Source organism: Phoca vitulina, unplaced genomic scaffold (assembly GCF_004348235.1).
Source record: "Phoca vitulina isolate PV1807 unplaced genomic scaffold, GSC_HSeal_1.0 scaffold2, whole genome shotgun sequence".
Taxonomy (NCBI): Eukaryota; Metazoa; Chordata; class Mammalia; order Carnivora; family Phocidae; genus Phoca; species Phoca vitulina.
The window spans coordinates 89,090,611-89,115,471 of NW_022589705.1; the positions used below are offsets into that span (position 1 = coordinate 89,090,611).

Sequence of the window (24,861 nt, forward strand, 5' to 3'; positions counted from 1 at the left end):
TGTCTCCGTCTTACAGACAGGACGCCCAGGGGCAGCAGGTGACCCACCAAGGGTCCACAGCTAGAGGTGGCAGAGCTGGGGCAGAACCTGACTGCACCGGACTCCAGGGAGGACAGGAATTTCTCCTCGCGAACACTGAGCACCTTGCTCGAGTACCTCCTCATAACCACCCTGAGGCGCGTCCCCATTTTACACACGAGCAAACCGAGCCTCTGAAGTTGTGCAGCTTCGCCGGGCTTACTGGGCGGAGCCAGGACAAGACCCCGGGGTCACTCCCAGGCCTGGAAGGCCTGCCACTGTCCAGAGGGGGGCCCTGTCCTGAGGAGGGGCCAGAGAGCTGCAGCTGGAAGGAGTCGAGCTGGGCAGTTTGGGTCACGGCCCCATCTGTTACCTGGGACGGGTGGCACAGGACCCCGGGGCCCTCCCCGCGCCGACATCCTGTGAGGCTGGGAAGTGCCACAGCCCTTCTCAAGCGCCCCCGCCCCGCCGTGCACCCCTGGCCAGGGGCCTCATCCCTCCCGGCCCAGGCCCCAGCGTCTCCCCCCACCATCTCTCAGGTGCAGAAGTGAAGAGACGCGTCTGTACAAACCGTTTTTAGAAAATGAGGTCTCCTTGCTACAAAAAACAGTTCTGAACCGTTAACACTGAAAAAGGTATAAAAATACAGGGACTCTGAACTCTGAGGAATTTCCTGACACACACTCTGAACTAAGGCAAAGAGAGCTCTGGAAAGCTGGGGGAAGGCCTGGGTCTCTGACTCCCAGGCTCCCCTCCTCTTTCCTGTGCGTCCATGCTCCAGGGCCAGCCAGAGGCAAGGGGGCCTCCGTGACCCCCGGCTTCGGCTCAGCCACTCAGGGAGGCTCTCATGGGACCTGGAGGCTCATCCCAGGGGAGGGACCAGACCGAGGTGGGACCCACGGATGATGCCAAGAAGCTGCTGCTGGAGTCCCCGGCCCTCAGCCCTCGGTGCTGCCACCTGGCTCCTCCCCACCCCGCGCCGAGTTCTGGTGGCCCGGACAGGCCAGGGCCAGGGCAGACCGCGTGGACAGATGGCTGCTGCTGCTCTCCAGGATGCCCACCAGGAAGGGGCTCATTCCCCTGAGGGGCCAGACATGGGGGAGAAGGATGCTGAGCTCCTCCGAAGCTCCTGTTGCAACTGTCCCTTCAGCGTGGACACCTGGAGAAGAAAGGGAAGGTGAGGCCAGCCCGGCCGGCCCAGGCCCCCTGCCTGATGTCAGAGAAATGGGGGTGGCTGCAGCTGGGGCCCCACAGGAGACCTGATCCTGCCTGTTTCAGGCAAAAGTGGGTCTCATGAAGCACCAGGATGCTTCCCTCCCCTCCCATTCCGTCTCACAGGGCAGCTGGCTATCTTCTGACCGCTCCTCGGCATCTCTTCAGGGGCCACCTGTCCCCACTCTCATTATTTAAGTAGGCCTGGCGCTAGCCCGACTGGGGGGACCCATGACCCAGGCCTGGCCTACCCATGCACAGGTCAGGTCAGGGATCTGGGATCCAAGCTGGCCAGTAAGGATCATCCCTGGGACTTCTGCTATTGCTCTCAGGAAAAAAAGACCCCCGTTCCTCTAGGATGGTGGGTTGCTGGGATAACCTAGGCTGGGGCTGCTCGGGCCATCTGTGCCACCCAGCGGACAGCCATGAGGACGGAGTTCCAATGACATCACTTGAGCCCGTGTCCGGACCATTTCAGTCACGGGTGCCGCTGACTGCTTCTACGGGGGTCGCGGCCAGCCCTCTGCTGCTCCCCCCCCCGTTTCCACATCCTGCGGAGGGGCCTGGGTACCTGCTCCTCCAGCCCGTGTACCCGCTGCTGGTGGGCCCGCTCCCGCGCCTCCAGCGTGCGCTCTGTCTGCACCTGGGCCTGCGGGCGGGGCGGCTAGTCAGGGGTCTGGCCCTGTGTGTGTGCGCGCGTGTGCAAGGGGATGTCGGGCACCTCCCAGGAGCCTAAAGGCCCCTCCGGGCAAAGTCAGTGCACACGGGGGTGCAGGAGAGATCCGTGTTTTCCCCCCACGTTCCTGGCCCACCTGGTCTGCGAAGCCTGGCTCAGGGTACCCAGCGAGCCCCACTGACAGGCAGGCACACACACGCGCAGACGTGGTCAAACACAGAGACAGGCCCCCCCCCACAGGCACAAAAGCAAGCACATAAATACTCACCGGGCTCACATGGATGCACGCGTATGTGCAAAAGCCCAACACTGCTACATCTACATACAGGAAGACGTCTGTACACAAAGACACACACACGTAAAACACGTTCCTAATACTGCGACTTGCCACGTCTGTGCACGAGACTCACGCTACATGCATGAGAACACGCCCAGGCACACTCACACCTCTGCGTGCCCACAGCCCACGCGCACACAGGCTCACAGCTAACTGGCTTCTCTTTTCTCTCCACGCTGGGGAGGACCCCTCCCTCTGGGACCTGGCTCTGGGCTGCCCCCCTCCAAGGGTCCGGACTGGTTATGGAGGCTGAGGGGCCTGGGCCGCCTGAGCCACCAGCAACTCCCGGGACAGCTCGGCACTCAGGCCGAGGGCAGGGGCGGGAGGTGGGGGTCCGGGTCCAGGGCTCGGGGGAGAGAGGGTAGCCGGGGGCTGGACCTCCAGCAGCTGGATCTGCCTCTGGGCCTCAGCCAGCTCCAGCTCAGCCCCCGTGAGCGTGCGGTCCAGGCGGCCCCTCTCGGCATTCAGCCGCACCGTGTCCTCGTGGCTGCGAAGCTTCTCGCGCTCCACCTAGGCAGGGAGAGCAGGAGGGCAGCAGGGGGCCCCGGGAAGGAGGGAGGTCCCGCCGAGAGCGGGGGGCTCAGGGAGGGGTGTCAGGTTAGAGGCAGGAAGACCAGGGGGCCAGGGAGCACCCGAGGCCCCCAGGCCCTGGGGACACGCGGCCAAACGCAACCCCAGCTAGGACGCAGAGGAAGGGAGGGGAGGCCCTGGAGGCTCCGCCCACCTTGTCCAGCATCCTCCGGAGGGCCGCCCGGTCCTTCTCCAGCCGCAGCGCCGACCGCTCCACCTCCCGCTTCTCGGCCTCCAGCTGGGCGAGCTCGGCCTGCAGGCTGTCCAGGCGCTCCTGCAGCAGCCGCCGCTCGTCGCGCAGCTTCTGGACTGTGTGCAGGGCCGCGGCCTCCCCCTCCTGGCGCTGCCGCAGCACCTGCAGAAGCCAGCAAGGCCCTAGCGCCGCCGGCCCTGGGAGGCCCACGGCAGACATCTATCACCTGCGGCCGCCTCTCCGGGCCTCGGCTTCTCCATCTGTGTAATGGGGGTGTGGGCTGAAGGAACCAGGCTTCCCCAGGGGAGGCTGGGCCTGGGTCTGGGAGGAGGCTGGGACAAGGAAGGTCCCACTCCATCCGGAGGGCCTCAGCGTCCTGGGGACAGAAGGGGCCCATCCCGGCCCTCACCTCCTGAAGCTGCTGTAGCTGGCCCTCTGCCTCCGCCCGCTGCAGCTCCAGGTCCGCCAGCTCGCCCCGCATCGTCTGCACCTGCTCGCCCAGGGAGCCGCTCTGCTTCCGTGCCTCGGATAACGCCTGCCGAGCGGCCTCCAGCCGTTCCTGGGGACAGGGGCTGATGGGGCCAGGATGGAGCAAAGGCTCCCTCTCCTCTGTACCTCCGGGTCAGGGTCACAGCCCGTAAAACAGCTCAAAAATCTTATCTGAGGGCGAGGAGGACAGCAGGCCTGGCCCACTGACCTACATCAGGTGGGGACCCCCTCGGACCCCAACTCTGTCCCATCAACCCTGCCTCTGGGTGTCTGTAAGCCTCTATGAGTAGACTTATTCTCTTATTGCTCCCCCAAATCTCTTCTTATTGGCCAATGCTTTTATTGGGCCCCCCCACCTCCAAGCCTCACTGACTGGCTCCCTAGGGCTCCCGACTGATGGCCCCAGGGGCTGGCTCTCTCTCAGGGCCCCTCCAAGCCTGCCCTTGGCGGCTAACTCTCACCGAGCCCACCCCGAGCCAGGCCCCGGAATCCATACTTGCAGCACTTGGCGGTCATGCTCGCAGGCGCCGAGGGCCTTCTGCAGGTGCAGATTCTTGTCCCGGGCGCTGGTAAGGCTGGCGCTATTCTGGGCCAGGGTTTCGGTCAGGCCCTGCACCTTGTCCCGCAAGGCCCCCTCGCTCTCTTCCACCTTGACCAGGGCCCCACTCAGCCGTTCCACTGTCAGCTGCAGGGTCCCTGCCTTCACCTCACTGTCTGTCACCTGGCAGGAGGACAGACAGGATGGTTAAGTGGCTCTGCTCTCAACATGGCCTCCAGCAGGGAGGCTGAACCCAAGCCAAGCCCCTCCCACTCTGCCTAGGCCTTCATCACTGATGCTCATTGTTCCCATGCGCTCCCGCAGGCTCAGCCTACTGCAACCAGGGCCCTGGTCCCACTGCTGGTTAACTCCCCTCACCCGGAGTGCCACCCACCTGGTTGTCTCAGACCCCACGGTCTCCTCCCCATTCTCATTCCCTTCTCCTCCCTGCTATGGAAGAGAACGAGTAACCACCACAACCACCACAAACTGGAAATGTTCTGTGTTCTTGACTTTGGTGGGTGACTGTGCAGGGCTCGCAGAGTTACTGAACAGTCTAAAGCTGAGCTTCCTGGCAGCCAAGGCAAAAAGGGACACGAGTGGAATCTACAACTCTAACTTGTCCCACCTGCTTCCTAGAAGTGCAGATTCTGTTGTCAGAGTCTTAAACTCGGGTTCTGTCTGTGTCTCTTATTAGCTATGTGATCTTGGGTGATGATGTCATGTCTGAGTCTCTGCCTATCCATCCATGAAATGAGGATGACGCTTGCTTCACAGGGTTGCTGGAAGTATTATGGGGTCCGTGTAAAGCACCTGGTGTTGGGCGTGCAGATGAGGAGCCTGCAGGCGGTGGTGGGGACCCACCTGTCTCTGCAGGAAGTCCACCCGGTCCTGGAGGACCTGGGCCTGAGCCTCACGGTCACCCAGGCCCAGGCGGCTGCGCTGCAATTCCCCCTCGAGCGAGCGCCGCTGCAGCTCAAGCTTGATGGTGCGGCTCTCAGAGGCGTCCAGCACCTCCTTCAGGCGCCGCTTGTCGCTCTCCAGCTTCACCTCGTTGGCCTTCATCTGGCTGACCTTCTCCTGGGGATGCGGAGGGATCAGGCCCCAGCTGCCCGGCCGCCCCACACCTCCCCCCATCCCCTCAGGACCTTGAGGGGGCTGGTCCAGCCACTCCCTGTGTGACCTGGGGCCGGCCTGTGACCCTCCTGAGGCCTCAGTGTCCCCCTCTGTTCGCAGGATGGGTTGACCTGAGGATCCCGAGCACATTCTGGTTTGGGCTGTGTCTAATAGGCTCTGTGATCCAGGGTTCTCTCTTCCTGCTCTGTGGCCCTATTTCACATCCGTATAGTGGGGAGACTGCACTGCCCAGGGGCACCACAAGGTATTCACAGAGCCCTGGGGAGGGAGGGGGGGTAAAAATGCAGATTCCAGGGCATCCGCTGCTCTGCTGCGTCACTCTCCAGAGGCAGGCCCGGAAGCTGCATTGTGTGCCCTGAGCTGAGCCGGGTGGGAGCCCTGGGCCCTACCTGGTTTTAGGGGATGATGTTCTTCCCTCCCTCACACAGGGTCAGACAGTAAAGGAAGCTAGAGGAGTGGGGACAGGACCAGAAGACAGACTGGGCCCCTTCCATTCCCATTCCCATCCTATTACAGCCAATACAACCCCGCCCCGGGTCTGGCCCCTCTGTTGCCGTGCTCAGAGCCCCATGTCTGCCATGTCTGGGCCTGGCAGCCCCACTCTGGCCTCTGCTCAGCTGTGTTCCTGGCCTCCCCCCCCGCTGCGGCCCCCGCGGCCGGGCCCAAGGCCAGAGCTGGAACCACAGACATAACAATCCCGCTCAGACTGACCTGGAGCCAGAGGCAGGGGGTGGGCTGTGGGGGCGAGGATGGAGGGGGAGGGAGTGAGGGGGAGAAAGGCTCAAGGCGTTGGTGGCCTGGACTGTCACCACCAGGGCCAGGGTGTCCTGCCTCAGACACACACCCCCACCCCACCCCCCCCACACACAGAAAAACCCCAGAGCACGACTCATGTGGCTACACAGAGACAAAGGAAACGGAGGGCCCCCGAACACCGTATGTTAAGACCCTTCGAGCATCATCTCTGGGAGACAATGCCTGGTGTCCCCTGTTTACAGAGGAGGAAAATGAGAGCAGGCAGGCAAGCAGCCGGGCCAGGACTTGAACCCAGGCTTTTCTCCTTCGGGCTCAAAAGCCCAGGCCTTTTCTTCTACAGCCTAGTGACCCCGGGGACGAATAGGAGGGTGGAATCTGAATGTGCTTCCGGACGGAGTCACAGGCTGGTCACGTTAGCGGGTACTGTGACCCCAACAGACAGCAACAGAGAGGAGCACAGTCGGACCCCCAGCTGCCCCCGCCCCGGCTGGCCCTCAGCTCCCGCCTACCTGGCTGGCCCGGAGCTCGCTCTCCGTGGCCTGCAGGCTCCTCTCCAGGGCGGCCACCTGGCCCAGGGCGGCCCGGCGCTCCCGCTCGCTGCGGCGCACGCTCTCCTCCTGGCGCACCAGGCGTGCTTGCACCCCGCTCAGCCGTCCGCTCACGCCACGCCGCGCTGTGGCAGCCCAGCCCCGTCAGGCCCGGCCAGGCCTGCCCTCCACCCACCACAGGGCCCTCGAGGGCCTGCCGGTCTGGACACACGGAGTGGGACTGATTGGGGGGGTCCCCCAGAGGAGACAGGACATGGTGGCCAGGGCAGGGACGCAGGAGCTGTTCAGGCCAATCCCACAGGTCCCGCCGCGGCTACTAAGAGCACAGAGAACAGGACAAGGACCCAGGGGGTGGCACTCACCTTCTTCACTGTCGGCCACCGCCTTCTGCAGCTGCCTCACCCGTGACGTCGCATTGTCCCTCTCGGCCTCCATCTCGGCCAGCTGGCGACTCAGGGTGCTCATCTGGGCCTGAAGCTCATCCTGAGGCCCCAACGTCCGGGGAAAGGGAAGACCTCTGCTCTGACAACCCGCAGCGCCCTGCAGGGCCCTGGGCCACCCGGTTCCCTCTCCAGCCGCTCACACCCAGCCTCACCCGTTGTCTCTGGGCATTCCGCAGCTCCTGCAGGAATTCCCGGAGGGCCCCTCGCACTGCCTCGGGGTCCAGGTCTGAAGATGCCGGGGAGGTGGCAGGTCCTGGGGATGGTGGCTCAGACCCAGGGCTGCGTTCCAAGGGGCTGGGGCTGCTGAGCCCTTCGCCACTTCCTAGAGGAGGAGGTATGCTTAGGGGTGCAGGAGCCCAGGCCTCTCCTGCCTGGAAGGGGCCTGCAGGCTCCTCATACACCACCTCACCCACCCTGCCACACCCAGCAGCTCGCATGAGCTTCCCGCTGCATACTGGGTCCCTCACCCTCTTGCTGAACCCTTTCCAGGCCCCACGGCCCTCAGAATAAAACCCAGCATCCTTGCCATCACACAGAGGCCCTGCTGCTCACCCTAGCACAGCCCTCTCACCTTTACAACCTGTCCATTCCGCATTACTCTCAGGTCCCCCTTCCAGCAGCAGGGCCTTCATACATGCTGTTCCCTTCTCTCCCCACGGCTTCTCTCTGCCTGGCCCATTCCTTTAGGCCTGCTTCCCAGAGGTGTCCCTGACCCCAGGCTGGGTTGGGGTGAGCTCATCCCCCCCCATGAGGCTCTGAGATCTGCCTCCCCGCCCAGACCAGGAGCACTATGAGGGCTGCACCCCCCAAGGCCCAGTCCAAAGGTGGACACTCCACCCCCTCAACAACACTCCATCCCCTCAACATCACCCCCTCAATGTTTCCTACATGCCAGGTACTGGGCTCTCCTGACATCCTATTCCACCTTCACAATTCTCTGAGAAGGAAGGACCAATGCCCCCCTGCACAGGCTGGACAGGCTCAAAGCAGTTAAGGGATTTGTTTGGTCTCAAAGCTGGGAAGATCCTGAGCTGAGATTGGGAACCAGGTAGCCCTATTTCCAGGCAGAGAAATGAACTCTGCTTAAAGAGGTGGGAGGGGCAGTGCGCACAGAGACAGGGCGGCACCTGGAGGTCAACATCGGAACTGCAGGGCAGGCGGTCGGCACCCTCTTGCCTGGGCCAAGTGACACCCAAGCTGCCCCATAGCTCCATCAGCACCCACAGGACCCAGAGCAGGACGTCTACCCACTGTCCCCAAGGGCTCCCACCCCCACAGAGTGAAGCTAGCATCTTAGTGTCACCACGTCCTCACCTCCCACTCCTCCACACTTTGCTCCCCGCCCTCCAGCTGCTCTGTCACCTTTGCTGTTCACCGGACAGGCGAACTGCCACTCAGGACCTTCCACTTGTCCTGAGTCTCTTCTCCTACTTATCCTACCTCCAACCTACTCAGTGGGGTTCCCCATCTCCCATAAAACACCCCTACCCCTGCCCTTGCTATATCGTTAAAAAGTTTCTTTATTGCAGGGCACCTGGGTGACTCAATCTATTGAGCGTCCAACTCTTGATTTCAGCTCAGGTCATGATCTTGGGGTCCTGGGATCGAGCCCCGAGTTGCGCTCCACACTCAGTGGGGAATCTGCTTAAAGATTCTCTCCCTCTCCCTGTGCATGCTCTAAAACAAAAATAAATCTTTTAAAAAATTTGTGATATTTATATAACATACAATATGCCTTCCTAACCATCTTTTTTTAGGTTTTTAATCAACATTCATTAACGTTATACTTAATGGGGTCTGTGCGTGTGTGTCTTAGGTAATCCTTTCCTGCCCTAAAGTCATAAAGATATTTTCCTATATTGTCTTTTAAAAGCTAGAGTTTTGTCGTTCACATTTAATCTTTAATCTACCTGAAATTGATGTTTACGTAAAATGTGATGTAAGGATCTTTTTCTTCCCCCCCCTTATGGATTCTCAATTATCCAAATACTGTTTATTGGAAAGCCCATCACAGATCAAGCTTCCAACATAGATCAGATGTCTTTAGACGTGTGGGTCTGGTCCTTGACTACTTGATCAACTGCTGTCTCAGCAGCACAGGGCCTGAAGCACCAAAGCTTTATACTTTTATCTTTGGCAAGGCAAGCCCTGCCCCCACCCATCTAGTTCTTTTTCTTCAAGTGTGTGTTGGCTTTCTTAGCCTTTGTTTTTCCACTGAAGTTATAAAACTGGCTTGTGGAGTTTGACACACACAAAGTTAGGATTTTGATTGGAATAGCCTTGAATCTATAGATGAATTTGGAAGAACTGACAACTTTATAATAGTGGACTTTCTGATACACAAACATAGTATGTTTCTCCTATTTAGGTTTCCTTTAATATCTCTCAATAAAATTTATAGTTGTCTCCATAAAGGTCTTGTACATATTTTATTAGATTATTAGAATTATTTTTTTTTCCTTGCATAGTAGAACTTATCTGTAAAGTCATCTAGATCTGGTGTTTTCTTTGGGGAAGAGAATTCTTAGTGCTAGTATACAAGACATTTTATCATTTATGTTGTTGTTGGCAATCTACCAACAAACATTTTCTGCTTCCGCTGATATAATAAAATATAATTTTTGTAGATTGATCTTGTTTCCAGCAACCTTACTAAAGTTTCTTATTTGAAAAAAAATAAAAAAAATAAAGTTTTTTATTTGTTCTAAAAATTTATTGTAGCTTCTCCTATATTTTCTACATAGAAAAATCATGTGATCTGTAAATAGTGGCAATTTTGTTTCTCCCTTCCTGAACCTTAAGATGTTAATTCTATGTTTCTTACCATAGTGTACTGGCTAGGACCTCTGAGACTTCCAGTACTATATTAAATAGAAGGGTTAAATGTCACATTTGCTATAGGGTTTTGAAGACCTAGTTTATCAGTTAAGGAAAACTTTTTCTAGTTTTCCCAGAGTTTGGATCATAACTGGATGTTGTATTTTATCAAATGCTTTTTCTGCATCTATTTTGATGGCCTTTCTAACCATCTTTAAGTGTATAGTTTAGTGGTATTACTTATATTCACACTATCTGTTTCCAAATCTTTTCGATCACCCCTATTTTGGGTTGAACTATGTCCCCCCAAAACTAATAGGTTGAAGTTCTAACCCCTGGTACCTCAGAATGTGAATTTATTTGGGAGTAGGGTTGTTGCCGATGTAATTAGTTAAGACGAGGTCATAGTGGAGTAGGGTATGCCCCTAATCTAGTATGATTGGTGTCATAATATAAAGGGGAAATTTGGACACACACACGAGAAGGCCATGTGAAGGCTAGAGTTCTGCCACAAGCCTAGGAACTACAAGCCTAGGAATAGATCCTTCCCTAGAGACTTCAGAAGGAGCACGGCCCTGCCAAAAGCTTGATCTCAGACTTCTGGCCTCCAGAACTGTGAGACACAAATTTCTGTTGCTTGGGGCGCCTGGGTGGCTCAGTCGTTAAGCGTCTGCCTTCGGCTCAGGTCATGATCCCCAGGGTCCTGGGATTGAGGCCAGCATGGGGCTCCCTGCTCAGCGGGAAGCCTGCTTCTCCCTCTCCCACTCCCCCTGCTTGTGTTCCCTCTCTCGCTGTGTCTCTCTCTGTCAAATAAATAAATAAAATCTTTTAAAAAAAAATTTGTTGCTTAAAACACTCAGTTTACAGTACTTTGTTTTGGCAGCCCCAAGCAAACTAACATGTACAACCTCAAACAGAAACTCTGTACCCACTAACAATAACTCCCAATCTCTCCTCCCCCCAGCCCCCAGGAACCCCTAATCTACTTTGTTTCTATAAAATTTGGCTTTTCTAGGCATTTCATGTAAGTTGAATCATACTATATTTGACCTTTTGTGACTGGCTTCTTTCACTTAGCATAATATTGTCAAGACTCATCCATGTTGTAACATGTGTCAGAATGTCATTGTCTTTTTTTTTTTTTTGAGAGAGAAAGTGAGAGAGTACGAGCTGAGGGGGAGTGTGGCAGAGAGAGAGGGGAGAGAGGGACAGAGAGAATCCCAAGCAGACTCTGCGCTCAGCACGGGGCCTGACGCAGGGCTCGATCTCATGCCTGTGAGATCATGACCTGAGCCAAAGTCAAGAGTCCGACGCTTAACCGACTGAACCACCCAGGCGCCCCAGAATGCCATTGCTTTTTGAAGCTGAATAACGTTCCTTTGTACGGATACACCACATTTTGTTTACCTATTCATCTGTCGACGGAGACACTGGTTGATTCCGCTCTTTGGCTACTGTGAATAATGCTGCTATGGCTGCTGGCACACACCTATCTGTTCCAGGCCCCTTTTCCAGGTCTTTTGGTTTTACACCTAGAGGCTGAATTATTGGGGCACATGGTAATTCTAAATTTTCTGAGGAACTGCCAAGTTATCTTCTACAGCAGGGATGCTGTTTTTACACTCTCACTAGCAACATCCCTTGATGCCTTTTTCCTTACCGATCTTCCAGCACTTACTACCACCCAATACATTGTCTATTTCATTTATATACCGCATTAAAGTCTGCAGCTCCCATCCCTAGACTATAAAGTCCGTAAGAGCAGAAACGCTAGTCAGTTTTGTCTACTGCTCCATCCAATTGTATTCAGCACATAGTAGGTGCTTAATAAATATTGAATAACTGAATGAATGTGATCCTGGGGCTAAATCCGTAGATTTGAAGAGGCAAGGACTCAGTATCCCCTAGTGAATTGCTCACGGTGCTAAGATGCCACAGGTTCTATTCTAGGCCCCAGGAATCAAGATTCTGTCGGGCTGAGACAAGGCGGATGCTCTGGAATGCGTGCTCACACCCCCTGAAGCACGGGGCTGACTTTCCCAGGGTCATCCACAGGGCCTTGGGAGCAAATGGGACTAGAAGGATTTCTGAAGGAGTTGCTGGAAGGGCTCTTAGGCTGGGTGTGTATCTGTCTGGCTGTGATGTTGAGGGTCACGAGCCTAGTATGGAGGGGTGTCAAGCTAGGGGTGGGAGACTGAGGAGGATGGGGTGCTGATGGGGAGAGGGTAAGCATCAATTCTATTAGATGGAGCCTCAAAGACTCAGGAGTCAGGGGCCTTAAGAAGCAGCACCATCACCCCCTTGAAAATGAAGCAACCAAGGGAGCACGGATCAGCGAAGAGAAGGAGCCTCGGCGGGCTCACCAAAGGGAAGGAAAGCGATATGGGGGCGGGATTGAGGCTCGTCGTCAAGGAGAGGTGCGGTCCGGCCAGCAGCGGGCTCTCAGGCGAAGCTGACCTAGATGGGGGCGTGGCCGTGGGCGGGGACTCGGCAAGACACGCCCCGCCCCGCCCCCCCACTTTCCCGCCGCCCTCTGCTCACCTCCGGCTGGCGCACTCCGGGCGGGGGAGCCGGGCGAGGGCAGCGGGGCCGGGCTTGGGGACCGCCCGAGGCCCAGGCCCCGACGCAGGGCTGAGCGCAGGCCGCCCAGCTGCGCCTCGGCCGCGCGCCGCTGCGCCTCTACGCGGGCCAGCTCGGCCTCCAGGCCTTGCGCCCGGCCCTCGGCCGCGCTCAGCCGCAGCCCCAGGTCCGCGGCCTCGGCCCGCGCCGCCTCCAGCTTCAGCTCCAGGCTGCGGCCGTGGTCCAGCTGCTGCTTCTCGGCGCCGCGCGCCTCCTCCAGGGAGCCCAGCAGGCCTCGCTCGCGGGCTCGGAACTCGCCCTCTTGCTCCTGCAGCTTCCTCTGGGCCCCCTGGAGCTGGGGCAGACGACGCCCGGAGGTGGGGGTCAGCAAGGCCGCCCCCAACCAGGCGCCCCGCCTCGCAGGCCCAACCTGGAGCCCACCCCCCCAAAAGCGGCTTGCACAACACCTGATTTTTAGTGGTCCCCACACAGGCAGGACGTGCAGGAACATCCCAGGGAGTGTGGGAGTTAACTACTAAAATTTGTTTTTTCTCTTCCTTCTGTGTACGTGCCTTGTAATATACACAGTTTCTTAGTAATAAACTAACAGCCCACATAGATAGGACTCACCAGTGGCAGGCACTAAGTACTTTCCAAACATCTCAACCCTCATTACCACTATGAATCATCTCTGTTTTACAAATGAAAAAACTGAGGCACACAACAGTTGCATAACTTAACCAAGGCCACACGGCTACTAAGTTGAGAGCCAGGATTCAAAGACAGGCACACTGACTCCAGAGGATGTTTTTTTAACTATTAGGTTGCACTGCCTCTCAGTGCACATAATTTATCAATAAATCACACAACAGGGCATGTAGTAAAAAATTATTTTCGGATGGAGTGCATGGTCACACACACAGCCCTCTGGTTTAGAGAATAATTCAACCCTCATGGTCATCAGTTTCACTAGAAACCACCATTTACGGAGCACCTGGAAGCCAGGACCTATGCCAGGCCCCCATCCCATGAATGCTCTGAAGCACAGAGAGGTCAAGTGACTTAGTCAAGGTCACACAGTAGATTCGCTACAGTGAAACAGCCAGAAAAGCAGAATGGAAAGAGTGCATGCTTTGGAGTCAGACAGACCTGGGTGGCTGTGTGATCTTGAGTAGATCCCTTGACCTCTCTGAGCCTAAGTATCTGGGTATCTATGTAAAATGCGGCTAAATACACCTACCTCCTGAGGCTGCTGGGAGATTCAAACCCGGTTATGTCTACAGAGCTTCCTCTCACCCCCCCCCCACCCCTGCTAAACGGTTCTTGCAGTTGTTATTACTATTATACCTGGGAAGAATCTCAAAGAGTGGGGGAACAGGGATGAGTCCTAGGGAGTCATCTCTCAGAATGACTCTAGCACTGGAATCCCCACCTACTTCTTGCTGGTGGGAGGAAGCACAGGGCACCCCAACTGTCTCCTAAGACCCTCCCCATCCACACAGCCCGCCCACCCAAGTTACCTCCTGCCGCATGGCCTCCAAGCTGGCCTCGCCCTTCAGCAGCTTCTGTCGGAGGCCCAGGGCCTCCCGCCGGCCCTCCTTTTCTGCCCGCTCGCCCAGTGTCAGGCGGCCCTGAACCTCCACCAGCTCCCGGCCCAGCCTGCCGTTCTCACTGTCCAGCATCTTCATCTGTGAGAGAGAGCGGACACAGGGAGGACCTCGGACCCATTCTCAGCATCCACAGCCCCTTCTAGCCCAAGGTGTTGAGGGCCTTTTCAATTCCGCCCCTATACCTTGCCCAGCCCAGGCCCAGGGGGCACTCAGGACCCACTGCTCTAGGGATACAAACATTGAACACCACCTCAAATCCACTGGGAACCTGCCCCAGATAACTTCACTGAGCTCCACCCACGCCAGGCACCTGGGCACCAAGGACCTCCACTGACTGCCTCATCGTAACCACTCACCGTGGGGAGTGGTGGACCCCCATCAGGAGAGGAACTCTGGAGGGCAGGAAGCACAACTTCCTGGCCGCCTTTCTCTCCAGGGATGCCTGACTTTTATGGAGTATTTACCACACATCCACCCCTATTCTAAGCACTTCAATTGTATGAGCTCATTTCACCTTCACACAACTCTATAACAGGGCAGATGCTAACATTATCCTTATTTAACAGACGAGAAAACTGAAGCTCAGAGAAGAGAAGTGACTTGTCCAAAGTCACACAGCTCACAAGCAGCAGACTGGGAGTCGATCTCAGACAAGCAGAATGCAAAAGTATGTTCTAAGCCCCTATTTCCCCAGAGGAGAACACAGATCATGCCGCAGCACCCAAAGCCCCCAGCAAGAGCCTGGCGCACAAATATGACTTCCTTTCAGGGACTCCCGTGTTTTCCCGGAACTTCCACCCAACAGGAAGGGGCCTGAAGGGGTAGAGGGGGGCACTGGCGGGAGATGAAGAGAATCTGGTAGTCAGGCTCTTACAGCACCGGGTAAGGCAGAGCCAAGGAGCCCAGGGGGGCCGTCATCTAGTCCTGCAAGTCTTCTGGGAAGGCCTGAGCCAAGGATGGCTCTTGTATTTTTAAATTGTTGGAAATGGCTCGTTTTTAAATGGCTGGAAGAAAATCAAAGAAGAACAACATTTCTTACACGTGAAAAATGATATAAAACTCGAATTTCGGTGTCCATACACAAAGTCGGAATGGAACACATGCCCACGCATTTCTGTACCGTGGGGCTGCTTTCTCACTCTGTGGTTACGCCGTCTGGACTGCAATGGCAGAATGCCAGAAATATCTACTGTGGGGCTCTGCAAAAAATGTTCGCCCGCTCCTGATCCACCTCACTGGGTCTTCTTGTTCAAAGACTCCTTTGAGATTTGGACAAAGCTCCAGACCCTCTCCTGGGAGAAATGTGAATGACTACGTACACAAATGTACACACACACCCCCAACGCACACACACTTTTGCACACAGTTTCAGGGGTTCTTAAGTTGGGAAGCTTTGTTAGAGGTCAAGGCCCTGGTTTTACAGATGCGGGGGCCCAGGCTCCACAAAAGGGGGTGCTCCTGGTCCAGCAGCCAGTGCCCAGGGAGGGTACCTGCCGCCGGAGCTCCTGCAGTTCCCTGCGGGCCTCCAGCCGAGAACGTTCCACCTCCTGCAGCCCAGCCCGCAGCTCCTCGGCCTCCTTGCCCACGGCCACCCGCGCCTCCGCGAGGAGCGCCAATTTCTGCTCCTTGTCCTCGTTGGCAAGCTTCAGGCTGAAGTGGGGAGGAGGCAGAGGTCAGAGGCGGCCACAGGTCCCGGGAAGAGTACAGTGTGTGGATCTACACAGCGGCTGTTGCCCTAATCCCTCGAGTGGGTCTGGCCGGCTCGTGGCCTAGAGATGCCCTGAGTGCTACTTGCCCACGTGGCCCCTACTATGAGCTATGCGGTGAAGGACTCGGGGCTGGTCCCCTCACGTTGCCCCACCTGATCCGTTCGCTCTCGGCCTTCTTCACGGCTGCCCGCAGCTCCTCGTTGGACCGCCGCAGGGCCTCGCGCTCCTGGACACCCTCGTTCAGGCTGCGCCGAAGCTCGCTGGCCTCCTGGCGCTGGGCCTCGTGGCCATCCTGACCCTCGCGCACCTTGCGCTGAACCTCCAGCAGCTCCCGCCGCAGCCCGTCCCGGGCATCCTCCAGCAGGCGCAGCTGCGTCCGAAGCTCTTCTGCCTGGGAGGGTGGCAGGTTGTCATGGGACAGGGTACAGGCCCCACTGCAGCTGGGACTTGGCAGAAACCAGCCCACACCCACGTCCCCGGCCACAGGCACCTGCCCCCGCGCTCTGCAGCAACTCCGACCACACGTATGAGTTCTGATTTGGGGCAAAGCACACTGCAGTTAGTGGTGTCTGGGCCTGAAATAATCACCCACCGGGATCTTTCTATGGAGGGACCCCAAGAGGGCAGGGACCCCACCAGTGCCCTGAGTCCCGCATGTACACCACAAGGCCTCCGTAAATGCTATGGCCTCCTTTCTGCATTGGCTGTTCATTTGTTCTCACATGCCGGGACAAATCTTACACTCTCTGTACCCTAGGAGGCCAGGCCCTAGCAGCATTTAGCGGGCTGCCTGGAAAGGGTGGGGGGGACAGCTCACCTCGCGCGCAGAGGATTCCCGCTGCCTGTCCAGGTTTTGGGCCTGTTCTTGCAGCCTCTTGGCCTCCTGGGCGTGGGCAGCAGCAGCCTCCTCAAGCTGGGCCTGTAGGTCCCGCAGCTCGGACGTCAGGGCATTCACGGTGCTCTGGGACAGGCGGGCTCCTCAGACTTGGTGCCACCGCACCCCTCCCCCGGCCGTTCCCAGTGGGGCCAGCTCAGCTGTCCACCTTCAGCTCCAAACACGGCCCTTCCCTTCCTGCTGCCCGGCCGGGCCCGTCTGCTGGTCCCCTGCTGCCCAGTGAATGCTGTCCCCGTAGCTGCTCTCGCTCTCAGGCTAGGATTCACCGGGCAGAGCTCCCTCTGACGGGGGCTCCCCAGGAAGGGCTGAAGCTGCCCCACAGCCCGGAGGCTTCCCCAGAGCAGAGCCATGCCCCCCACCCCTTAGACAGGGGGCCCCTCCAGACAGGGCTGTGCCTCCCAGCTCAGATGGGGGCCCACCTGCATGGCCTGCCCTACCCGGTCCTGCTCCTGCCGGCTCTGAGCCTCTCTCTTCTGCCGTTCCATCTCTAGGGAGATGGCAGCCAGGCTGTGCTGTGTGCCCATCAACTTCTCTGACAGTGCTGTCTTCTCTGACTCCTTCAGGGACAGGGCCTGGGCAGAGGCAGGGAGCAAAGGGGTGTGGGGGCTTGGTTGGTCATGGGGGCATGCTCGGGCCTTGCCCCCACCCTGCCCTGGGAAATGTGCCCACTGGGGGGCTCGGTACCTTGTCTGGGTCACCGCAGATGGACCCGGGGCAGCAGCGCAGACTCACCCCTTCTATGGCCCCAGAAATGACTCACCCCCTCTGTAGCCCCAGAAAAGGGCACAAGAGCCATAACAGTAAGTCTGGACATGGACACAACTTAGAAATCTCACTAACTTGGGGTGCCTGGGTGGCTCAACTGTTAAGCGTCTGCCTTCAGTTCAGGTCATGATCCCAGAGTCTTGGGATCAAGCCCCGCATCGGGCTCCCTGCTCTGCGGGGGGCCTGCTTCTCCCTCTCCCACTCCCCCTGCTTGTGTTCCTGCTCTCGCTAACTCTCTCTCTGTCAAATAAATAAATAAAATCTTTAAAAAAAAAAAAAAGAAAAAGAAATCTCACTAACTTGCCACAACAATCCTTGTCCTTCATTACTCCCCTTTTACAGATGAGGAAACGGACTCAAGAGGTGAAGTGAGTTGCTCAGGGGGCCACGGCTAATGAGGAGATGGACGCAGTCCAGCCTGACTCCATGACGTTATGGGAAAGTCAGGAGTTAGCTCTCTTAAGGAGAGTCCGCTGATACATGTGGGCATCACGGGGACTGCTCAGAAGGCAGTCCTGGGGGCACCCTGGCCAGCTCACAGTGGCAGGAGGGATGGCGGACTGTGGGTCCGCTTTCCTGGACCTGACGCTCACGGTGTCACGAATGTGATGCCACTCGGTCAGTTCCCACCATACACCAGGCATGGCTCGCTGAACATGGGTCTCAGCAACGCTTCACACACGCCCCTTGGGCCCCCCCCATCCTGCAGGTGAGGACACTGAGACCCAGAGAGGGACTCCTAGCTGCTGGGTGGCTGAGCAGGGACCAGCCCCAGAACAGGGGCCCTTCAGGCAGCAGCGGAGGCCACACCAGGGCTCACGAACCTGCTGCTTCTCGCTCTCGGCCAGGAGGAGGCCCTCATCCCGCTCCTGCTGCAGCGCGGCGATCTCTTCACTCAGCTCTTCCTTCTCGGCCTCCAGCCGTGCCAGCAGCTCTTCCCGCTCCCGCTGCAGCTGACTCTGCAGCTGGGCCCGCGAGGCCTCCAGCTCCCGCCAGGCTGCCTCCTGCGGGCCAGGCCCGGGCACGAGTGACCCACGAGGTTGGGCCCAGGCGGCCCCTCACCTGCCTCCGGACGGCAAGAGCCGCCTGTAGCCCAGACCCCGAGGGGCAGGGCAGCTGACCGGGTAACTACAAGGTGGGGTGAGTGATTGGGGCTGTGACGGGAACACGCCAGGGCTGTGCAAGCCCCAGGGAGTGGCAGCCGCCTGGCCCGGGGGTCAGAGAACATTTTCCGACGGAGAGACAGGCAGCAGTCAGCCAGGTCAAGAGAGAAAAGAAACAGAACCCCAGGCCCAGAGTCCAGCCCCAGAGATGGCCTGGAGGATAGAGAGAACCTGACGCACTGTATTTAAGGGCCCCGGAGCTTCGACTACGAGGGGACATGGTGAGCAAAGGAACCAAAGTCACAGGCAACAGCCAGGCCAAACCAGGCCCTGTGGGCTGTAGGGACGGCTCGGCTGATTCTGAGAACAGTCAGGGCATCAGAGAGCCTCAAGTCAGGGTGACAAGGAGTAAGCCGAATTTGGGACTAAGGAGTTGTTCAAAGCTATGGAAGAGGGATGGGGATAGAGGCTTGGGTAGAGAGGAGCTGGGTGGGCTGCGAGGGATGAAGGGGGCCTGGGGACGGCAAAATAGCTGGACAGAAGAGTACAGATTTGGTGACATGAAGAGGCCAAGTCAGAAGGTGCAGGAGGGGTTAGAGAGGACACAGGAGTTTGGCTCCCTGGGGGCGGGGGTAGGTGGGTAGGTAGAACCCACAGGGAAAGAAAGGCCCCCTCGGGGTCCCAGGCAGGTACCTGGCCCTACACTAGGCCTTAGCAACTTTGTGAAAAGTAGGCACAAGGGCTCCTTCTTCGAAGGCTTTGCTGCCACCTGCTGGAGAAGTGAGATACTATCTACCCAAATCCAAGAAGACTACATGGGGGACGTGGCCCTCCACTGGCCATAAAGGACAGCCTGAACCTCTGTCGGAGGCAGCCCTGCCCAACATGGGTGACTCGGGTGCCCTGCCCTGAGGCCTGCTCTGGACTGTATCTCAGTGCCATAATAATAGTGGAGCACTTATGAAGTGCCAGTCATTATGCCAAACCCTTTATACGGATTATCTCACCTCATCCTCACAATACTCTATAGTATCATCGTCCCCATTGTAACAGACGGGGAAATGAAGGCCCTTTAGGTAACCTAACCAGGACGTGGCCAAGATCAGGTCCAAAGCCAGGCACTGAAATTCTAGAACCAGTGTTCTTAGATAGCTCTGTTCTGTCTTCTAGTAACCTGGCTCTATGCCTTTCCAGAGTGGTCTTTCATATGCAGACAGCACTTCTTAGCAAATGAAAATGCTTTCCTACTATACGTTAGGTCAGCATTTCCCAAATGTGGCTGTGGATCCCCTGCATCAGGATCACCAGGGCTGAACCAGATTTGGGGCCTGGGAAACTGCACGTCTGATAAAGCATACCCAGTGGATTCTCTCAGCTGCCCTTAGGGGAACAGAGATGAAGTTCCATTTCACAGATTTGGAGACTGACGCGGAATGAGAAGGATGAGTGCTCTGAGGTCACAGAGGAGACACTGGTTCAGAGCCCTGCCTGCCCCAACCAGCTGCCCGAACCTTCTCTCGCTGGAGTTGTTGCAAATCCTCCTCGTGGGCCGCCCGCTGCTCCCGCAGAGAGGCCTGGGCCTCCTGCTCAGCCTGCACCAGCTTCTGGGCCATCAGCTCCTTGTCCAGAGCTGCCTTCTCCTCTGCAGTTGTCATCTGTTGCCGTAGGCCCGCCAGCTCCCCTGCACAGGAGGGACGGGAGGAGGGGACAGGCTTGGGTCAGAACCTCCCCATGGGCCAGCAGACTCAAACCACATGAGCCATGTGGGCAAAATCCCAGAGGGGAGAGGGCCCACCTGGGATCTAGGCTGAGTTCCCTTGGAGAAGCTTCTTGCCCTCCCTACGCCTTTTTCCCCATCTACCACATGATTCCATTGGCCCTGTCCCCCTCCCTATCTAGCTGGAATGGCATCAAAGGAATGAAATAACATGAGGAAGACCCCCTCAATGGGGAGGTTAGCAAAATATAACCACCCCCATTATGGATTGAGTGCTTACGAGGGGTCAGACTCTTGGCTGAGCACGTGAGAGATCTGCTCTCACTGGAGCTTCAGGATAACACACAGATAGCTTACCTCGTGCCCAATCTACGGAGGAGGAAATGGAGGCCCAGAGGAGACAGGTAATTCCCCAAAGCTGCACCGCTTTCCATAAAGCATCTCTTCTACTGACTGATTGCTATAAACATGCTCGGTGGGCTGTCAGCACTAATGGACGTCACCATGGGGAAGCTGCACCCCACCGTGGACAATCTAAAAACTATCTCCTGGGTCGGAAGCCCGCCAGAGACTCTTTCAGCATTTCCCTTCCTGGTTCTGTCTGGCTCAGGTAGATGTGGACGGGAAAGTTAATTTTCATGGCCCAAGTAGATGCCTAGTCCACGCTTGTTGAGCAAGAGGAACCCCTGAGTTCAGACACTGGGCGGGGAACGTGGAGGGCAGCGGGGCTGGGAGTGTGGAGCTGAGAGTCCATGGCTCTGCAGAGAACTCAGACCTCTCTAAGTGCCCTGGTGACGAGAAATAGCCACCTCTCGCTGCCAGGCCCTGTGCCAAGGTCTTCACGTGCTTTTCTCGCCTTATCCTGGCAAGAGCCTTAGAAAGTGAGCGTTATAACCTCTAACTGTCAGATGAAGAACTGGTGGCCCAGAGAGGGAAGGGGCTTCCCCGAGAAAGCTCGGAGCTAAGTGGCAGCAGCAGGATCAGAACTCAGGCCAGCCAGACTCCAAAGCCAGTGCTCGCAACTTCCGGAGACCCCAGGAGCCGACAGGTTACGGCCTGGGCTAGAGCCTGGCATTCCCCACCCCCCAGCCCAGGCCCCCCCCCATACCAGTCAGGGCTTCCTTGGCCAGCAGCAGGGCCTGCCCGTCGGCTTCCAGTTGCTCTCGGCGGGCCTCAAGCTGCACCAGCTGCCGCTGCACCTCGAACAGGCTGCTCTCCAGGGCTTCCTTCTCCAGGCTGCAGCACACACGACCCCTGAGGCCTTGGGACTCAGCCTCCCGGGGTCCCAGGAAACTGTGACTCTCAGGGCGCGGCCAGCCGTGGGCCAAGTGCCAGCCTACCTGCTCAGCCAGGCCCACGCTCCCTGGGGAAGCCGGGGCCCTAGCTAGGACATGCTGGCCAGCCTGGTTCCTAAGTAACTGTCCCCGTGGACCAATGCCAGGGTGTGGCTGGTCACAGTGTGGCCCCGGGCAGACCCCCCAGGGTGGGCTGGGCAGAGCCCAAGGGCCTTACCGTAAGCGAGAGGCCTCCTCCGACAGGGTCCGGCCTTCTCGCTCCGCTGCCGCCAGCTGCACCGCCAAGCCGGCCCGCTCCTTGGCCAGCGCCTCCTTCTCCCGGGCTGCCCGCTCCAGCGCCTCGGCCTGCCACTGCGTCTCCCTCCGGGCCCGCTCCAGCTCCTGTTCCCTCCCGCTCAGCTGCCGGGACAGCTGGACCCGGCCCGGGCACTGTGAGCACCACTCCCTGAATCTCCCAGCTGCTCACCAAGCAGCACCCTAGCCCCGAGCCAGGCCGGCAGGAGACCTGGGGTCAAGCTCAGGTTCTGCCCGGATGTGCTATGCATGCTTGGGGCAAATCACAGCCTCTCTGGGCCTGCAACGTACATGCGTACAAAAATAGGTAAGCGTCCTCACGCAGTCTGCGGAGTAACTTTCTGGAGGAGCTGAATATACAAAACAGACTCGGAGTGGAGACCTGGAGCCCTGCTCCCTGTGCCCCACGGCCCATCCCCTAGAGCCCCTTCCCAGGAGCCTGGGCCCTCCAGCACAGACGCTGTATAAAGGTCCCTGGATCCCTAAAGGCCTAAGGTGCCTTCCAGCTATGTTCTAAAAAGGCTAAGACTCCAATTCAAAAATTCTCTATCTGGGATCATATCGTGAATTTTTACTGTGTGGTGAGTCCTCCACCTACCAAGCGCTTACACGGTGTACTCTTCAGAACAATCCTTTGTGATAAGAACTCTTAGCCCCGTGTTACAGAGGGGGCAACTGAGGCATCGGGAGGTTGGGTAGCTTGCCCAAGGCTCCCAGCTAGCAAAGGGAGGAATCAGGCTCCTAGGCCTGGGAGTTAGGCCAGGACGGGATGCAGGGGGCCGGGGGCCTGAAAGCCCCTCCCACCTGCCCCCCCCCCCCCCCGGGCCCAGACACCCACCTGGGTCAGCTGCTCCTGCAGCCGGCAGCGCTCCTGGCGCAGCGTGGGAAGCTGGTGCTCCAGGGCCTCCCGGGCCTGCTCTGCCACCCGCAGGGAGCCCTCCAGGCCCTGCTGCTCCACCTCCTGCTCCAGCCGCAGCTGCTCCAGCCGCTCCTGCTCCTCCCGCGCCAAGGAGGCCTCCTGTTCCACCTGCCGCTGCCGGCCCAGCAGCGCTGCCTTCTCCTCTTCCAGCTGTGGCGGCCAGGTGGAAGCAGAGGGAGCGGGTCGGCCCAGCCCCTCCACCTGCGGAAGGGGGCCCCACCCCTGACCAAGGATGCGCCCCCTCCTCTCCACCCGGCCACCCATCACAGCCAGCCCAGGAGAGGCCCCCTGGGGGTAAGGGTGGTCCCTCGGGCGTGTGGACACTGAGAAGGGGGCGGTAGAGAGGAGGGCCCGTGGAGCTTCTTTCTCTCGGACACAGATGGAGTCAGAACGGAACAACAGAGACAGAAAGAGGGGCAGCGGCCAGGACAGGTACAGGGCTAGAGGGGTACAGGGAGGTAAGCCCTGACGCAAGGGGTGGGGAATAAGGGGGGCGAGGCAGGGGGGCCCACCGGCACCCGGCATACCTGGGCGACAAGGCGGTTCAGACCCAGCTTGTCCTGCGCGAGGCTCTCGTTGAGGGCGCTCAGCTTGGACAAGGAGTCCCGCAGAGAGGCCTCCTCTGCTCTCAGCTTGGTCACCGAGAGCTCGAGCTCCACGCGGCCGGCCTCCGCCTGTGGGGCCAGGGCGGCCAGGGAGGGGCAGAAGGGAGAGACAGAGAAAGAGGGGAGCCGGAAAGAGGCAGGAACAGATGCACAGAGACACGGAGAAGGTGGAGAGATGGAGGCAGGAGCGTGGGGAGAAAGGAGAGGCGGGGAGACGGGCCCCTCCGAGATGGTGGGGTGGGGGGGAGAGAAGACACAACGTGAGACAGAAAACCAGTGCGGAAGGGCTGCTGCCTCCGAAGCTACTCAAAAGAAGCCGCACACGGCAGAGCTGTGCGGGAGCAGGTGAAGCCCAGCTCGTGCAGGGCAGGGGCAGGGTCAGAGGGTCTCGCAGAGGGGGGTCTGGGGGGGGGGGCACTGCTCGGGGCCCAGACTACAGGAGTGGGGCAGGCACCCGTCAAGGATGGCGCCCCCAGCTCTCACAGTCCCCAGGACCAGAGATGGGACAGGATGACCTGAACGACAGCCACTGCCCCAGGAGCATCCGGAAAGGCAAGGACAGGACCTCTAACAGAGGTCAGGTCACTGATGGCTGGGGTCAGAGGTCAGCCTATGGTCCAGGCAGAAGGGACGGAGGGTCAGAGACCAACCTGACGCAGGGGTCAGTCTGCGGCCAGAGTGAGAAGGCCCGGGGCCTAGGGGAGAGGGAGGTCTGTGGGTGTGCAGCGCCCGGGGGCCCACCTTGGTCAGCGCGTCAGCCACCTCGGCCTTCTCGGCCTGTAGCATGTCCTGCTGCAGCGTGGCACAGCTCAGGGCCTCCCTCACCTCCACCAGCTCCTTCGCCAGCCCTGAGCGCTTCACCTCCAGCCGCTCTAGCTGTCTGTGGCTGCGGGACAGAGGGTGTGGGCCTGGCCTGAGACAGGAGCCCTGGAGGCCAGAGCCTCACTCACAAGAACAGCCAAGCCCTCCGTTTTGGGCTCTGTGACTCTGGGCCTCCGTTTTCACATCTGCAAAATGGGGTAACAGCTGCCTCACAAAGTAGTTATAAGAATACGTGACCTACTGAACATGAAGTGCTTAATACAGTGCCTGACGTACCTCCCCAACAGCTGCAGGAACATGACGACTACCCACTAGCACAGCGTACTAAACGCCACCGTGACTTACGCCTCAGACGAGAAAGTAGTGCAGCGGTTAAGAGGTTAACTCTGAAGGCAGAATGCCTAGGTTCAAATCCCGGCTCTTCTAACTAGCTGTGTGACGTTGGTCAAATTACACGACCCTTCTGTGCCTCAGTTTCACCATCCACAAAATGGGGACAGTGACAGGTCCTACATCACAGAGTTACCATGAGGGCTGAACAAGAGAATGTCAGTGCTTAAAATGGCGTTGGCACTTGGTAATATTATCATCAATACTATTACTGTGGCTTTCTATTTAAAAAATAATATGAATATTACTACTGTCATTTTAATTTTTATCGTTGTCACCACCCACACTCCTACCTCATAGCAGTCCTCTGATCCCAAGGGCGTGACTCTACCTCCCTGGTTTCCTGAAATGGGGCTGGTTGGAAGACCCTACCTCAGAGCAGTGCCGTGAAGATTCTTCAAGATGGTGGGAGGCGTGGGTCCTCCGTGGCCCCCAGGGCTACCG

The 24,861-nt window shown here is 58.1% G+C and overlaps 1 protein-coding gene across 1 annotated transcript in view; it reads right to left on the reverse strand.

Moving 5' to 3' along the window:
* Positions 1–597: 597 nt before the first annotated feature.
* The window catches only part of CROCC (ciliary rootlet coiled-coil, rootletin), a 40,660-nt gene continuing 16,396 nt past the window's right edge, over positions 598–24,861 (reverse strand). The window contains exons 15-37 of the mRNA XM_032392803.1: positions 23,947–24,091; positions 23,128–23,274; positions 22,520–22,750; positions 21,605–21,798; positions 21,201–21,328; positions 19,887–20,056; positions 18,097–18,276; positions 16,945–17,079; positions 16,430–16,573; positions 15,765–16,003; positions 15,394–15,553; positions 13,814–13,981; positions 12,276–12,648; positions 7,070–7,239; positions 6,837–6,957; positions 6,436–6,599; positions 4,898–5,113; positions 3,992–4,216; positions 3,416–3,565; positions 2,968–3,168; positions 2,622–2,753; positions 1,802–1,879; positions 598–1,177 (exon numbers count right to left, since the gene is read on the reverse strand). Coding sequence (XP_032248694.1) covers positions 1,091–1,177; positions 1,802–1,879; positions 2,622–2,753; positions 2,968–3,168; positions 3,416–3,565; positions 3,992–4,216; positions 4,898–5,113; positions 6,436–6,599; positions 6,837–6,957; positions 7,070–7,239; positions 12,276–12,648; positions 13,814–13,981; positions 15,394–15,553; positions 15,765–16,003; positions 16,430–16,573; positions 16,945–17,079; positions 18,097–18,276; positions 19,887–20,056; positions 21,201–21,328; positions 21,605–21,798; positions 22,520–22,750; positions 23,128–23,274; positions 23,947–24,091 — 3,958 coding nt within the window. The 3' untranslated portion in view covers positions 598–1,090. The remainder of the gene's footprint in view (positions 1,178–1,801; positions 1,880–2,621; positions 2,754–2,967; positions 3,169–3,415; positions 3,566–3,991; positions 4,217–4,897; positions 5,114–6,435; positions 6,600–6,836; positions 6,958–7,069; positions 7,240–12,275; positions 12,649–13,813; positions 13,982–15,393; positions 15,554–15,764; positions 16,004–16,429; positions 16,574–16,944; positions 17,080–18,096; positions 18,277–19,886; positions 20,057–21,200; positions 21,329–21,604; positions 21,799–22,519; positions 22,751–23,127; positions 23,275–23,946; positions 24,092–24,861) is intronic.